This window comes from Bombina bombina, chromosome 3, assembly GCF_027579735.1.
Source record: "Bombina bombina isolate aBomBom1 chromosome 3, aBomBom1.pri, whole genome shotgun sequence".
Lineage (NCBI taxonomy): Eukaryota > Metazoa > Chordata > Amphibia > Anura > Bombinatoridae > Bombina > Bombina bombina.
Window position 1 is genome coordinate 2,008,024 of NC_069501.1, and position 15,339 is coordinate 2,023,362.

At 38.8% G+C, this 15,339-nt stretch overlaps 1 protein-coding gene across 1 annotated transcript in view; it reads left to right on the forward strand.

The window, feature by feature from the left end:
* Window positions 1-15,339, forward strand: part of LOC128652176 (ATP-dependent DNA helicase Q4) — a 394,067-nt gene that overhangs the window by 283,328 nt on the left and 95,400 nt on the right. The window contains exon 5 of the mRNA XM_053705114.1: window positions 14,354-14,526. Within this exon, the coding sequence (XP_053561089.1) occupies window positions 14,354-14,526 (173 nt within the window). The remainder of the gene's footprint in view (window positions 1-14,353; window positions 14,527-15,339) is intronic.

The window sequence follows — 15,339 nt, forward strand, 5'->3', positions numbered from 1 at the left end:
GTGGGGATCTCTGACGGCACAAGGAGTTTGGGAATCTCAGGAGGTGAGATTACCGATCAATATTTTGGAACTCCGTGCAATTTTCAGAGCTCTTCAGTTTTGGCCTCTTCTGAAGAGAGAATCGTTCATTTGTTTTCAGACAGACAATGTCACAACTGTGGCATACATCAATCATCAAGGAGGGACTCACAGTCCTCTGGCTATGAAAGAAGTATCTCGAATTTTGGTTTGGGCGGAATCCAGCTCCTGTCTAATCTCTGCGGTTCATATCCCAGGTGTAGACAATTGGGAAGCGGATTATCTCAGTCGCCAAACGTTGCATCCGGGCGAATGGTCTCTTCACCCAGAGGTATTTCTTCAGATTGTTCAATTGTGGGGGCTCCCAGAGATAGATCTGATGGCCTCTCATCTAAACAAGAAACTTCCCAGGTATCTGTCCAGATCCCGGGATCCTCAGGCGGAGGCAGTGGATGCATTATCACTTCCTTGGAAGTATCATCCTGCCTATATCTTTCCGCCTCTAGTTCTTCTTCCAAGAGTAATCTCCAAGATTCTGAGGGAATGCTCGTTTGTTCTGCTAATAGCTCCGGCATGGCCTCACAGGTTTTGGTATGCGGATCTTGTCCGGATGGCATCTTGCCAGCCATGGACTCTTCCGTTAAGACCAGACCTTCTGTCACAAGGTCCTTTTTTCCATCCGGATCTGAAATCCTTAAATTTAAAGGTATGGAGATTGAACGCTTGATTCTTGGTCATAGAGGTTTCTCTGACTCCGTGATTAATACTATGTTACAGGCTCGTAAATCTGTATCTCGAGAGATATATTATAGAGTCTGGAAGACTTATATTTCATGGTGTCTTTCTCATCATTTTTCTTGGCATTCTTTTAGAATACCGAGAATTTTACAATTTCTTCAGGATGGTTTGGATAAGGGTTTGTCCGCAAGTTCTTTGAAAGGACAAATCTCTTCTCTTTCTGTTCTTTTTCACAGAAAGATTGCTATTCTTCCTGATATTCATTGTTTTGTACAAGCTTTGGTTCGTATAAAACCTGTCATTAAGTCAATTTCTCCTCCTTGGAGTTTGAATTTGGTTCTGGGAGCTCTTCAAGCTCCTCCGTTTGAACCTATGCATTCATTGGACATTAAATTACTTTCTTGGAAAGTTTTGTTCCTTTTGGCCATCTCTTCTGCTAGAAGAGTTTCTGAATTATCTGCTCTTTCGTGTGAGTCTCCTTTTCTGATTTTTCATCAGGATAAGGCGGTGTTGCGAACTTCTTTTGAATTTTTACCTAAAGTTGTGAACTCCAACAACATTAGTAGAGAAATTGTGGTTCCTTCATTATGTCCTAATCCTAAGAATTCTAAGGAGAAATCATTGCATTCTTTGGATATTGTTAGAGCTTTGAAATATTATGTTGAAGCTACGAAATCTTTCCGTAAGACTTCTAGTCTATTTGTTATCTTTTCCGGTTCTAGGAAAGGCCAGAAAGCTTCTGCCATTTCTTTGGCATCTTGGTTGAAATCTTTAATTCATCTTGCCTATGTTGAGTCGGGTAAAACTCCGCCTCAAAGAATTACAGCTCATTCTACTAGGTCAGTATCTACTTCCTGGGCGTTTAGGAATGAAGCTTCGGTTGACCAGATCTGCAAAGCAGCAACTTGGTCTTCTTTGCATACTTTTACTAAATTCTACCATTTTGATGTATTTTCTTCTTCTGAAGCAGTTTTTGGTAGAAAAGTTCTTCAGGCAGCGGTTTCAGTTTGAATCTTCTGCTTATGTTTTTTGTTAAACTTTATTTTGGGTGTGGATTATTTTCAGCAGGAATTGGCTGTCTTTATTTTATCCCTCCCTCTCTAGTGACTCTTGTGTGGAAAGATCCACATCTTGGGTAGTCATTATCCCATACGTCACTAGCTCATGGACTCTTGTTAATTACATGAAAGAAAACATAATTTATGTAAGAACTTACCTGATAAATTCATTTCTTTCATATTAACAAGAGTCCATGAGGCCCACCCTTTTTTGTGGTGGTTATGATTTTTTTGTATAAAGCACAATTATTCCAATTCCTTATTTTATATGCTTCGCACTTTTTCTTATCACCCCACTTCTTGGCTATTCGTTAAACTGATTTGTGGGTGTGGTGAGGGGTGTATTTATAGGCATTTTAAGGTTTGGGAAACTTTGCCCCTCCTGGTAGGAATGTATATCCCATACGTCACTAGCTCATGGACTCTTGTTAATATGAAAGAAATGAATTTATCAGGTAAGTTCTTACATAAATTATGTTTTTGCCTGCAAGTTCTTTGAAAGATCAAATCTCTGCTCTTTCTGTTCTGTTTCACAGAAAAATTGCTAATCTTCCTGACATTCATTGTTTTGTACAGGCTTTGGTTCGTATCAAACCTGTCATTAAGCCAATTTCTCCTCCTTGGAGTCTTAAAGGGACACTGTACCCAAAAATTTTCTTTCGTGATTCAGATTGAGCATGAAATTTTAAGCAACTTTCTAATTTACTCCTATTATCAAATTTTCTTCATTCTCTTGGTATCTTTATTTGAAATGCAAGAATGTAAGTTTAGATGACGGCCCATTTTTGGTGAACAACCTGGGTTGTCCTTGCTGATTGGTGGATAAATTCATCCTCCAATAAAAAAGTGCTGTCCAGAGTACTGAAACCAAAAAAAAGCTTAGATGCCTTCTTTTTCAAATAATGATAGCAAGAGAACGAAAAAAAATTGATAATAGGAGTAAATTAGAAAGTTGCTTAAAATTACATGCTCTTTCTGAATTACAAAAGAAAAAATGTGGCTTCATTGTCCCTTTAATTTGGTTTTGAGGGCTTTACAGGCTCCTCCGTTTGAGCCTATGCATTCTCTGGACATTAAATTACTTTCTTGGAAAGTATTGTTTCTTTTGGCCATCTCTTCTGCTTGAAGAGTTTCTGAATTATCTGCTCTTTCTTGTGAGTCTCCTTTTCTGATTTTTCATTAAGATAAGGCGGTTTTGCAGACTTCATTTACATTTTTACCTAAAGTTGTGAATTCTAACAACATTAGTAGAGAAATTGTTGTCCCTTCGTTGTGTCCTAATCCTAAGAATTCTTTGGAAAGATCTTTACATTCTTTGGACGTGGTAAGAGCTTTGAAATATTATGTTGAAGCTACTAAAGATTTCAGAAAGACTTCCAGTCTATTTGTTATCTTTTCTGGTTCTACGAAATGAATGTCAATGTCATGGTTGTAAATGATGCCTGATGAGCCTGTCACATATCTCCCAATATTTAAAAATTTGAAAGAGGGACACCCCCTCACTGTTGTCAGTCTGCCGCGGCACACCTGAGGATCTCTCACGGCACACTAGTGTGCCACGGCACACTGGTTGAAAAACACTGCTCTAGAAGAGTCTCTTAAGGTTGAGACTCTATTAGATGACATTCTAGCTAGAATTAAGGCTCTTAAGCTAGCTAATTCTTTTATTACTGATGCCGCTTTTCAAATTGCTAAATTAGCGGCAAAAAATGCAGGATTTGCTATTTTAGCACGTAGAGCATTGTGGCTCAAATCTTGGTCTGCTGATGTGTCATCAAAACATATGCTTTTAGCTATTCCCTTTAAAGGTAAGACCCTTTTTGGGCCAGAATTGAAGGAGATCATTTCTGATATTACAGGAGGTAAGGGCCATGCCCTACCTCAGGATAGGTCGGTTAAAATGAGGGGTAAACAGAATAATTTTCGTTCCTTTCGGAGCTTTAAAGGAGAACCCCCCTACCAGGAGGGGCAAAGTTTCCCAAACCTTAAAATGCCTATAAATACACCCCTCACCACACCCACAATTCAGTTTTACAAACTTTGCCTCCCATGGAGGTGGTGAAGTAAGTTTGTGCTAGATTCTACGTTGATATGCGCTTCGCAGCAGGCTGGAGCCCGGTTTTCCTCTCAGAGTGCAGTGAATGTCAGAGGGATGTGAAGAGAGTATTGCCTATTTGAATTCAATGGTCTTCTTCTACGGGATCTATTTCATAGGTTCTCTGTTATCGGTCGTAGAGATTCATCTCTTACCTCCCTTTTCAGATCGACGATATACTCTTATATACCATTACCTCTACTGATTCTCGTTTCAGTACTGGTTTGGCTATCTACTATATGTAGATGAGTGTCCTGGGGTAAGTAAGTCTTATTTTTTGTGACACTCTAAGCTATGGTTGGGCACTTTATATGTAAAGTTCTAAATATATGTATTTAAACTTATATTTGCCATGATTCAGGATAATCAGTATTCCTTCATTCAGACTGTCAGTTTCATTATTTGGGATAATGCATATGAATAAATATTTTTTTCTTACCTTGAAAATTTTTCAGTTGACTTTTTTCCCTGCGGGCTGTTAGGCTCGCGGGGGCAGAAAATGCTTCAATTTATTGCGTCATTCTTGGCGCAAACTTTTTTGGCGCAAAATTTTGTCATTTCCGGCGCCTTAGTTGACGCCGGAAGTTTGTTCTGTTACGTCATTTTTTGACGCATGTGTGTTCAGACGTTTTTTTGCGCCAAAAGATGTGGGCGTCGTTTTCAGCGTCAGAGGATGTTTGGCGCCAATAATGTGGGTGTCATACTTGGCGTCATACTTGTTTCACTTTTTCTCACATTATTTAAGTCTCACTTTTTTGTTGCTTCTGGTTGCTAGAGGCTTGTTTGTTTTGCATTTTTTCCTATTCCTGAAACTGTCATTTAAGGAATTTGATAAATTTTGCTTTATATGTTGTTTTTTCTTTTGCATATTGCAAGATTTTCCATACATCAGAACATACTGAGGGATTCCTGTTGACTGATATCAGTCCTACCAAAGCTAAGTTCATTTATTTTAAATGTTATGAATGTTTATCTTTAGCTGTGGTTTGTAATAAGTTATCATGATAAACTTTTACATGCAGAATCCATTAGTATTTATGCTTTATATATTGCTATTCTTTTTACATCTTATGTACAAGATATACTTAGAAATTTATAAGAATTTTTTTCTGATTCTATTTTAAAGGCTTTGTCTGACATCCCGCCTTCTAATAAATTTTTAGGTCTTTTTCAAACTTCTTTTTTAGTTGATGAAGTTTCAAATGACCAACAACATAATGAATTATCCTTCTCTGATGGTGTTTTTTTCTCATTCAGAATTTTTCTTCATCAGATATTGACACTAACAAATCTACTTTTTTATTTTAAGTACATTTGTTCTTTGTTCAAAAGGTGTTGATTATTTTGGATATTGAAGTAACTAGTTCTTTGGATTTTAAAGACTAGCTAACATTTAAATTCTGCATATTTATCTAATGTGATTTCTTCAGAGGTTTTTTCAAGTTCCTGATACTAGGGAATGGAATAGGCTGAGAATTTTCTTTTAGTCCTTTTTTCGGTTTTTAAATTGTATTCTTTGCCGGCAGTTAGTTTTGAGGAAAGATTCCTCAAGTTAAGGGGGCTATCTCTACTCCTGCTATTATACTATTATTCTTATAGCAAATAGTATTTATTTTTTTCCTTCAGATGGTTGTATCTTATTTAAGGAAAATTATTTTCAGGTAGTTTTATTAGTCCTGTAATTTATTTTGCTGATGTTGCAATTGCTTCGTCTTTCTGGTTGGATACTTTAAGATCAAGTATCGGATTATGATTTGTTTAGCATTGTTAAAAGGACAAAATCTACTACTCGTTTGAAGTTCAGACTAAGTGCTATCTTGCATTTGTTGTTTGCGCAAGTCCAGTGTGTTGACTGGTCCTTTAACTTGATTAACATGCTAATAATTTCATTTTATTAAATATTTTCGCAAATGAGGTTTAATCTATGTCTTTAGCTAATTTAGCTAGAAGAACTTTGTGATTTTATTCTTGGAATGCTAATTTGATTTCTTAAATCCATATTTCTTTTTTTCCAAGATATTCAATTATTTGGATTCAATTCTTTAACTGTTACTCTAGGCTTCAAGATTGAGTTCTAAGACTAAAACTTTAAGCTTATATTGGTTTTCTGTTCTTATTAAGGAATGGAATCCTGAATTCTTCCCCAAGTAACATGTTTATAATTGGAAGTTTTTTCTTCATTTAAGCCTTTTAAAAGTTCAAAGTCAGCTCCCCTAATTTGCATGTAGGTGCGGTTCTTATTCCAGCTTGGCTGGTAAGGGGCAGGTTAAGACTTTTTTGAAATTTGTTTGGTTCTATTCGGTCCAAACTTCTTAGACTTTGGGTACAGAATAGGATTCAGAGTAAAACCATCTGTGAGAAGTCTTTTTTCTCTATCATATTCTAGCTATTCCAGTAAGACTAACACTTTCCTGAAGTGCGTTTCAGACCTATATGTTTTTTGGGTACTGGTGAAGTGCGGCTGGTCACCCATTGGGGCTCAAGCGCTGCTCAGACCTGGAGTTTTCTGGGGTATTTATTCCAGTTTCATTTTAGGAACTTGGTTTTGGGGATTTATTCAAGACTATTCATTGTTCCAAAGATAAAAAATCTTTTTGAATTGTCATATAAGTGTACCATTTTTTAGAATGGTGTTTATATGGTCTATTCTGCCTTTTTGGTCAGTGATGGCATTATTTGTTTCCATTAGATACAATATATGCATATCTTCATTTTCTGTTTTTATTCAGATTATTTTTATTTTCTGAGATTCTCTTTTTTTGACAAGCATTACCAATTGTTGCTTTTCCTTCTGGTCTAGCGACAGCTCTAAGGATCTTTTCAAGGTTCTCAGTGTTCCTTATTTGGACGGTATTATGGTACTGGCTCAGTCTTTTCGTTCTGCGGAATCTCATACAATTCAACTTTGTTGTTTCTTCAAGACATGGTTAGATGATCTTTTTATCAAAAGCTCCTTGATTCCTCACACAAGGGTCACCTTTTTTAGGTTTCCAGATAGATGGTGTCAATGTTTTTGTCTCTAACAGACAAGTGACAAGTTTATTAGGTTCCGTTTGTCGGAACCTTCAGTCTCTATTATTTCCTTCAGGTTGCTATATATGCTTGGAAGTTTTAGGTTTCATGGCTGCAGCATTGGATTCGATTCCCTTTGCTCATTTCATAGGAAACCTTTCCATTTTTTTATGCTGAATAATGGTGCAGGGATTCTAGGATATCACTTTTTATATCTTTGAATCCTAATGTTTATCACCATCATTTAGTTCTACAGGTCTCTTCGGTTCTTTCAACCTGGACCATGATCTCTACAGATGCGAGTCTTTTAGGTTGGGAGGCTGTCTGAGGATCTCTGTCAGCACAAGGGGTTTGGAAATCTCAGGAGGCGAGATTACCATTTGATATTTTGGAACTCCGTGCATTCTCAGAGTTCTTCAGTTGGTTTCTTTTTGAAGAAGAGACGTTTGTTTTTTTCAGACAGACAATATCACAACTGTGGCGTATGTCAATCATCAGGGTGGGACTATCAGTCCTTAGGCTGTGACAGAAGTATCTCGGATATTTGCTTGGGCTAAATCCAGCTCCTATCTAATTTCTGTGGTCTTTTTCCCAGGTATAGACAATTGGGAAGCGGATTATCTCTGTTAATCAAGCTTTACATCTGGGAGAATGGTCTCTTTACCCAAATATGTTTTTCAATTTTTCAGATGTGAGGGCTTCCAGAAATAGATCTGATGACACCTCATCTAAACAAGGAATTTCCCAGGGGCCTATTCAGGTCTGGGGATCCTCAGGCGGAAGTAGTGTACGCATTGACACTTCCTTGGAATTATCAATCTGCCTATATTTTTTCATCTCTGGTTCTTCTTTTTAGAGTGATTTTCAATTATCAGAGAGCAATCTTTGGTGTGGCTGGTGGCTCCAGCATGGCCACTCAGGTTTTGGTATATGGTTCTTGCTCGGATGTCCAGTTGCCGATCTTGGCTACTTCCATTAAGGCCAGACCTTATATCTTAACATTTGTTTTTTTCATCAGGAATTCAAATTATTAATTTGATGGTATGAAAATTTATCGCTTAGTATTTAGTCATAGAAGTATCTCTGACTCAGTGTTTAATACTATGTTGCAGGCTCGTAAATCTGTGTCTAGTAGGATTTATTATCGAGTTTGGAAGATTTACATCTTATGATGCTCTTCCTATGAATTCTCTTGGCATTATTTTAGAATTCCTAGGTTTTTATAGTTTCTTCATAAGGTTTTGTCTGCATGTTCCTTGAAAGGACAAATCTCTGCTTTTCCTGTGCTGTTTCACAGTAAGAATTGCTAAATCTTTCTGATATTCATTGTTTTGTTCAGGCTTTGGTTCGTATCAAGCCTGTCATTAAGCCAATTTCTCCTCTTTGGAGTCTTAATTTGGTTCTGAAGGCTTTACAGGCTCTTCTGTTTGAGCATATGCTTTCTTTGGACATGAATTACTTTCATGGAAAGTATTGTTCTTTTTAGACATCTCTTCAGCTAGAACAGTTTTTTAATTATCTGTTCTTTCTTGTGAATCTCCTTTTTCTGATTTTTCATCAGGATAAGGTGGTTTTTGCTGTCCTTATTTCAATTTTTTACCTAAAGTTGTGAATTCTAACAACATTGGTAGATGAATTATTGTCCCTTCCTTGTGTCCTAATCCTAAGAATTCTTTGGTAAGATTCTTACATTTTTTGGATGTGGTAAGAGTTTTGAAATATTATGTTGAAGCTACTCAGATTTCAGACAGACTTCTAGTCTATTTGTTATCTTTTCTGGTTTTACGAAAGGTCAGAAGGCTTCTGTCATTTCTTTGGCATCTTGGTTAAAGCTTTTGATTCATCTTGCTTATTTGGAGTCGGGTTAATCCCCGCCTCAGAGGATTACGGCTCATTCTACTAGGTCAGTTTCTACTTCCTGGACTTTTAAGAATGAAGCTTCTGTTGTTCAGATTTGCAAAGCAATAACTTGGTCTTCTTTGCATACTTTTACTAAATTCTACCATTTTGATGTTTTCTCTTCCTCAGAAGCAGTTTTTGGTAGAATAGTACTTCGGGCAGCTGATTCAGTTTGATTCTTCTGCTTATAATTTCAGTTTTTTTCATTGTAAAAATTGAAACTTTTGATTTGGGTAGTGGATTAATTTTTCAGCGGAATTGGCTGTCTTTATTTTATCCCTCCCTCTCTAGTGACTCTTGCGTGGAAGTTCCACATCTTGGGTATCTGCTATCCCATACGTCACTAGCTCATGGACTCTTGCTAATTACATGAAAGAAAACATAATTTATGTAAGAACTTACCTGATAAATTCATTTCTTTCATATTAGCAAGAGTCCATGAGGCCCACCCTTTTTGTGGTGGTTATGATTTTTTTGTATAAAGCACAATTATTCCAATTCCTTATTTTTGATGCTTTCGCTCCTTTCTTATCACCCCACTTCTTGGCTATTCGTTAAACTGAATTGTGGGTGTGGTGAGGGGTGTATTTATAGGCATTTTAAGGTTTGGGAAACTTTGCCCCTCCTGGTAGGAATGTATATCTCATACGTCACTAGCTCATGGACTCTTGCTAATAATAAATAAATGAATTTATCAGGTAAGTTCTTACATAAATTATGTTTCTTTGCTCAGGCTTGGGCAAGTGATGTTCAGGATTCCTGGGCACTAGAAATAGTGACCCACGGTTATCAATTGGAATTCAAGGATTTTCTCCCAAGAGGGAGATTTCATCTTTCAAAATTATCTGCAAACCAGATAAAGAGAAAGGCGTTCTTAGGCTGTGTAAAATACCTTTTTACTATGGGAGTAATCTGTCCTGTTCCAAAATTGGAACAGGTACAGTGGTTTTACTCAAACCTATTTGTGGTCCCCAAAAAAGAGGGAACGTTCAGACCCATTTTGGACCTCAAGTGTCTAAACAAATTTCTAAGAGTTCCATCATTCAAGATGGAGACAATTCGAACGATTTTGCCAGTGATCCAGGAGGGTCAATATATGACTACCGTGGATTTGAAGGATGCTTACCTTCATATTCCAATCCACAAAGATCATCATCGGTTTCTAAGGTTTGCCTTCTTGGACAAACATTATCAGTTTGTGGCTCTTCCTTTCGGGTTGGCCACAGCACCCATTATCTTCACAAAGGTTCTAGGGTCTCTTTTGGCAGTTCTCAGACCGCAAGGGATAGCGGTGGCGCCTTATCTGGACGATATTCTAATTCAGGCGTCAACATATCATCTGACAAAATCTCACACGGACACAGTGTTGTCTTTTCTGAGAACTCACGGCTGGAAGGTGAACATAGAGAAGAGTTCACTTGTTCCACAGACAAGGGTTCCTTTTCTGGGAACTCTGATAGACTCGGTAGCCATGAAAGTATTTCTGACGGAGGTCAGAATATCAAAGATTTTGAATACTTGCCGAGCACTTCTGTCCATTCCTCGGCCATCAGTGGCTCAATGTATGGAGGTAATCGGATTAATGGTAGCGGCAATGGGCATCGTTCGTTTGCTCGCTTTCATCTCAGACCACTGCAACTGTGCATGCTCGGTCAGTGGAATGGGGATTATGCAGATTTATCTCCAAAGATAATTCTGGATCAAGAGACCAGAAACTCTCTAATTTGGTGGTTGTCGCCAGATCATCTGTCCCAGGGGACTTGTTTCCGCAGACCCTCGTGGGTGATAGTGACAACAGATGCCAGCCTTCTGGGCTGGGGTGCAGTTTGAAACTCCCTGAAGTCTCTACTTCCAATCAATATTCTGGAACTGAGAGCAATATTCAATGCGCTTCAGGCGTGGCCTCAGTTGGCTTCGGCCAAATTCATCAGATTCCAGTCGGACAACATAACAACTGTGGCATATGTCAATCATCGGGGGAACAAGGAGTTCCTTAGCGATGATAGAAGTATTCAAGATAATCAGTTGGGCAGAGGCCCACTCTTGTCATCTGTCAGTTATCTACATCCCAGGGGTAGAGAACTGGGAAGCAGATTTTCTAAGTCGACAGACTTTTCATCCAGGGGAGTGGGAACTTCACCCGGAGGTATTTGCCTCATTGATTCTCAGATGGGGCAGACCGGAATTGGTTTTGATGTAATCTCGTCAGAATGCCAAGCTTCCAAGATACGGATCCCGATCAAGGGATCCTCAGGCCGAACTGATAGATGCCTTGGCAGTACCTTGTTTGTTCAGCCTAGCTTATGTGTTTCCGCCGTTTCCTCTCCTCCCACGCGTGATTGCTCGAGTCAAACAGGAGACAGCTTCAGTGATCCTGATAGTGCCTGTGTGGCCACGCAGGACTTGGTCTGCACATCTAGTGGACATGTCCTCTCTGCCACCGTGGAAGCTTCCGTTGAGACAGGACCTTCTCATTCAAGGTCCTTTCCAACATCCAAATCTAATTTCTCTGCAACTGACTGCGTGGAGATTGAACGCTTGATTTTATCGAAGCGAGGATTCTCTGGTTCAGTTATCAATACTTTGATACAGGCTAGAAAGCCTGTCACTAGAAATATCTATCATAAGATATGGCGTAAATAACTTTTTGGTGTGAATCCAAAGGTTACTCATGGAGTAAAGTTAGGATTCCTAGGATTTTGTCTTTTTTCCAAGAAGGATTGAAGAAAGGGTTATCAGCAAGTTCCTTAAAGGGACAAATTTCCGCTTTGTCAATTCTGTTTCACAAACATTTGGCAAATGTATCAGATGTTCAGTCTTTTTGTCAGGCTCTATCTAGAATTAAGCCTGTATTTAGACCTATTACTCCTCCCTGGAGTTTGAATTTAGTTCTTCGTGTTCTGCAAGGGGTTCCGTTTCAACCTATGCATTCCCTAGATATTAAACTATTATCTTGGAAAGTTCTGTTTTTGGTTGCTATTTCTTCTGCTCGAAGAGTTTCTGAGCTTTCAGCATTGCAGTGTGATTCGCCTTATCTCATATTTCATTCTGATAAGGTGGTGTTACGTACCAAACCTGGGTTCCTTCCTAAGGTTGTTTCGAATAAGAATATTAATTACAAAATTGTTGTTCCTTCCTTGTGTTCTAATCCTTCTTCTAAGAAGGAGCGTCTGTTACATAACTTGGACGTGGTCCGTGCCTTAAAGTTTTACTTACAGGCAACTAAGGATTTCCGTCAATCATCTTCATTATTCATTGTTTATTCTGGAAAGCGTATGGGTCAGAAAGCTATGGCTACCTCTCTTTCTTTTTGGCTGAGAAGTATCATCCGCCTGGCATATGAGACTGCTGGACAGCAGCCTCCTTAAAGAATTACGGCTCATTCTTCTAGGGCTGTGGCTTCCACATGGGCTTTTAAAAACGATGCATCTGTGGAACAGATTTGTAAGGCTGCGACTTGGTCATCTCTTCACACTTTTTCCAAATTTTACAAATTTGATACTTTTGCTTCTTCTGAGGCTATCTTTGGTAGAAAAGGTTCTTCAAGCAGTGGTGCCTTCCGTTTAGGTTCCTGTCTTGTCCCTCCCTTTCATCCGTGTCCTATTGCTTTGGTATTTCCCACAAGTAAGGATGAAATCCGTGTACTCGTCATATCTTTGTAAAAGAAAACAAAATTTATGCTTACCTGATAAATTACTTTCTTTTACGATATGACGAGTCCACGGCCCACCCTGTTCTTTTTAAGACAGTTTTTCTTTATATTTTTTGTAAACTTCAGTCACCTCTGCACCTTTTTAGCCTTTCCTTTTTCTCTTCCTATACCTTCGGCCGAATGACTGAGGGTGGAGGGGAAGGGGAGGGGCTATATATACAGCTCTGTTGTGGTGCTCTTTGCCACTTCCTGTTAGCAGGAGGTTAATATCCCACAAGTAAGGATGAAATCCGTGGACTCGTCATATCATAAAAGAAAGTAATCAAGCTACCCAGATACAGGCTCGCAGAGTCTCTGAATTGGCGGCCTTGCAATGTGACCCTCCTTACCTGTTTTTTCATGCCGATAAGGCTGTCCTTAGCACTGGGTTGGCAGTTTCTCCTTAAAGGGACATTAAACACTAAATACATGCTAGATAAAATGATGCATTCAAAGAAAAGATTAGTCCATGAGTAACATGTAGATGTATTTTTTAAAGTTTCATTAGTTGTTTAAAAAGTGACAAAATAAGTGTAAAGTTTTAGTGTCTATAAAACACTGGGAGCTGCCATGTTGTAACTTGTGTTTCCTTCTCTGCTGTGACCAATTAGGGTCAGTTATAAATAGGTCATTAGAGTGTGCAGCCAATGGCTGTGCTGGATTTAACAGTGTTCTGCACTTCCATTTCTAACAGGAACTGAAAAGCTCACAATTTCAGAATGGAATTACAGGCAAAGAGGACAAAATAAATAATGAAAGTATATTGCAGAGTTGTTTTATATATACAATTTATCCTTTTATATTACCATCTCAAAGTGTTTAATGTCCCTTTAAGGTTGTGTCTGATCGCAACATTAATCAGGAGATTTTAGTTCCTTCCTAAACCACCACCTTCGAAGGAACGGTTACTTCATAATTTAGATGTGGTTCGAGCTTTGAAGTTCTATCTTCAGGCTACGAAGGATTTCAGACAGACTTTAGCATTGTTTGTTGTCTATTCGAGGAAGCGCAAGGGGCAGAAGGCTTCCTCCACTTTCCTATCTTTTTGGCTGAGGAGCATGATTCGCTTGGCTTATGAGACAGCGGGACATAAGCCTCCTCAGAGGATTAAGGCTCCCTCAACTAGAGCTGTGGCTTCTTCTTGGGCCTTCAAGAATGAGGCCTCTATGGAACAGATTTGTAAGGCGGCTACCTGGTCCTCCTTACATACTTTTTCAAAGTTTTACAAATTTGACATTTTTGTCAAGCTTTTGGGAGAAAGGTTTTGCAGGCTGTGGTGCCCTCTGAATATGGTCCGCCTCTTTTTACCTTCCCGGTTTCATTCAGTGTCTTCTAGGGCTTGAGTATTTGTTTCCCACAAGTAATGAATGAAGCCGGGGACTCTCCTCGTATTAATATGGAAAACATAAATTATGCTTACCTGATAATTTAATTTCTATCTGTACAAGGAGAGTACTGTACATGGCTCCCATCCAGTTCTCCGTTAGGCAGACCTAAATTTATTTTGCTTTTCTTCTGGCACAATTTATACCCTGATATTTCTCCTACTGTTCTTTGTTCCTTCAGCAGAATGACTGGGGGATGAGGGGGGAGTGGGGGAGGTATTTAAGCCTTTAGCTGGGGTGTCTTTGCCTCCTCCTGGTGACCAGGTTCTGTATTCCCATAAGTAATGAATGAAGCTGTGGACTCTCCTCGTACAGATGGAAATTAAATTATGAGGTAAGCATACATTGTCTTTTTATAATACATATGTGCTGTGTATGTTCCCTTGAGAGTTTATTTCCCTTTAGCACTTTATTACATTGCAAATGTTTTAGGTGACTAATTGCTGTGTCTCCTCAGCTGTCCCCCTGTGGCTGTCTGTTTGGCCAGGGAACGTCTGGCTGGTGTGGACCATACGCATGTCAGTTCAGTGGAATTTAATGTTGTGGAATTGGCTGATTCTATGGGCTGGGAAGTGGTTCCGGTAAAGAGAGCTCTCCGTGATCTGCAATGGGCACAGAGAACCATCGGAGGTAAGTACACTGTTCCTTCAATTGTGTGTGTGTCTCATACAGTGTTATTGTGTCTGTGTCTCATACAGTGTTATTGTGTCTGTGTCTCATACAGTGTTATTGTGTCTGTGTCTCATACAGTGTTATTGTGTCTGTGTCTCATACAGTGTTATTGTGTCTGTGTCTCATACAGTGTAATTGTGTGTGTGTCTCATACAGTGTTATTGTGTGTGTGTCTCATACAGAGTTATTGTGTGTGTGTCTCATACAGTGTTATTGTGTCTGTGTCTCATACAGTGTTATTGTGTCTGTGTCTCATACAGTGTTATTGTGTCTGTGTCTCATACAGTGTTATTGTGTCTGTGTCTCATACAGTGTTATTGTGTCTGTGTCTCATACAGTGTTATTGTGTCTGTGTCTCATACAGTGTTATTGTGTCTGTGTCTCATACAGTGTAATTGTGTGTGTGTCTCATACAGTGTTATTGTGTCTGTGTCTCATACAGTGTTATTGTGTCTGTGTCTCATACAGTGTTATTGTGTCTGTGTCTCATACAGTGTTATTGTGTCTGTGTCTCATACAGTGTTATTGTGTCTGTGTCTCATACAGTGTTATTGTGTCTGTGTCTCATACAGTGTAATTGTGTCTGTGTCTCATACAGTGTTATTGTGTCTGTGTCTCATACAGTGTTATTGTGTCTGTGTCTCATACAGTGTAATTGTGTTTGTGTCTCATACAGTGTTATTGTGTCTGTGTCTCATACAGTGTTATTGTGTCTGTGTCTCATACAGTGTTATTGTGTCTGTGTCTCATACAGTGTTATTGTGTCTGTGT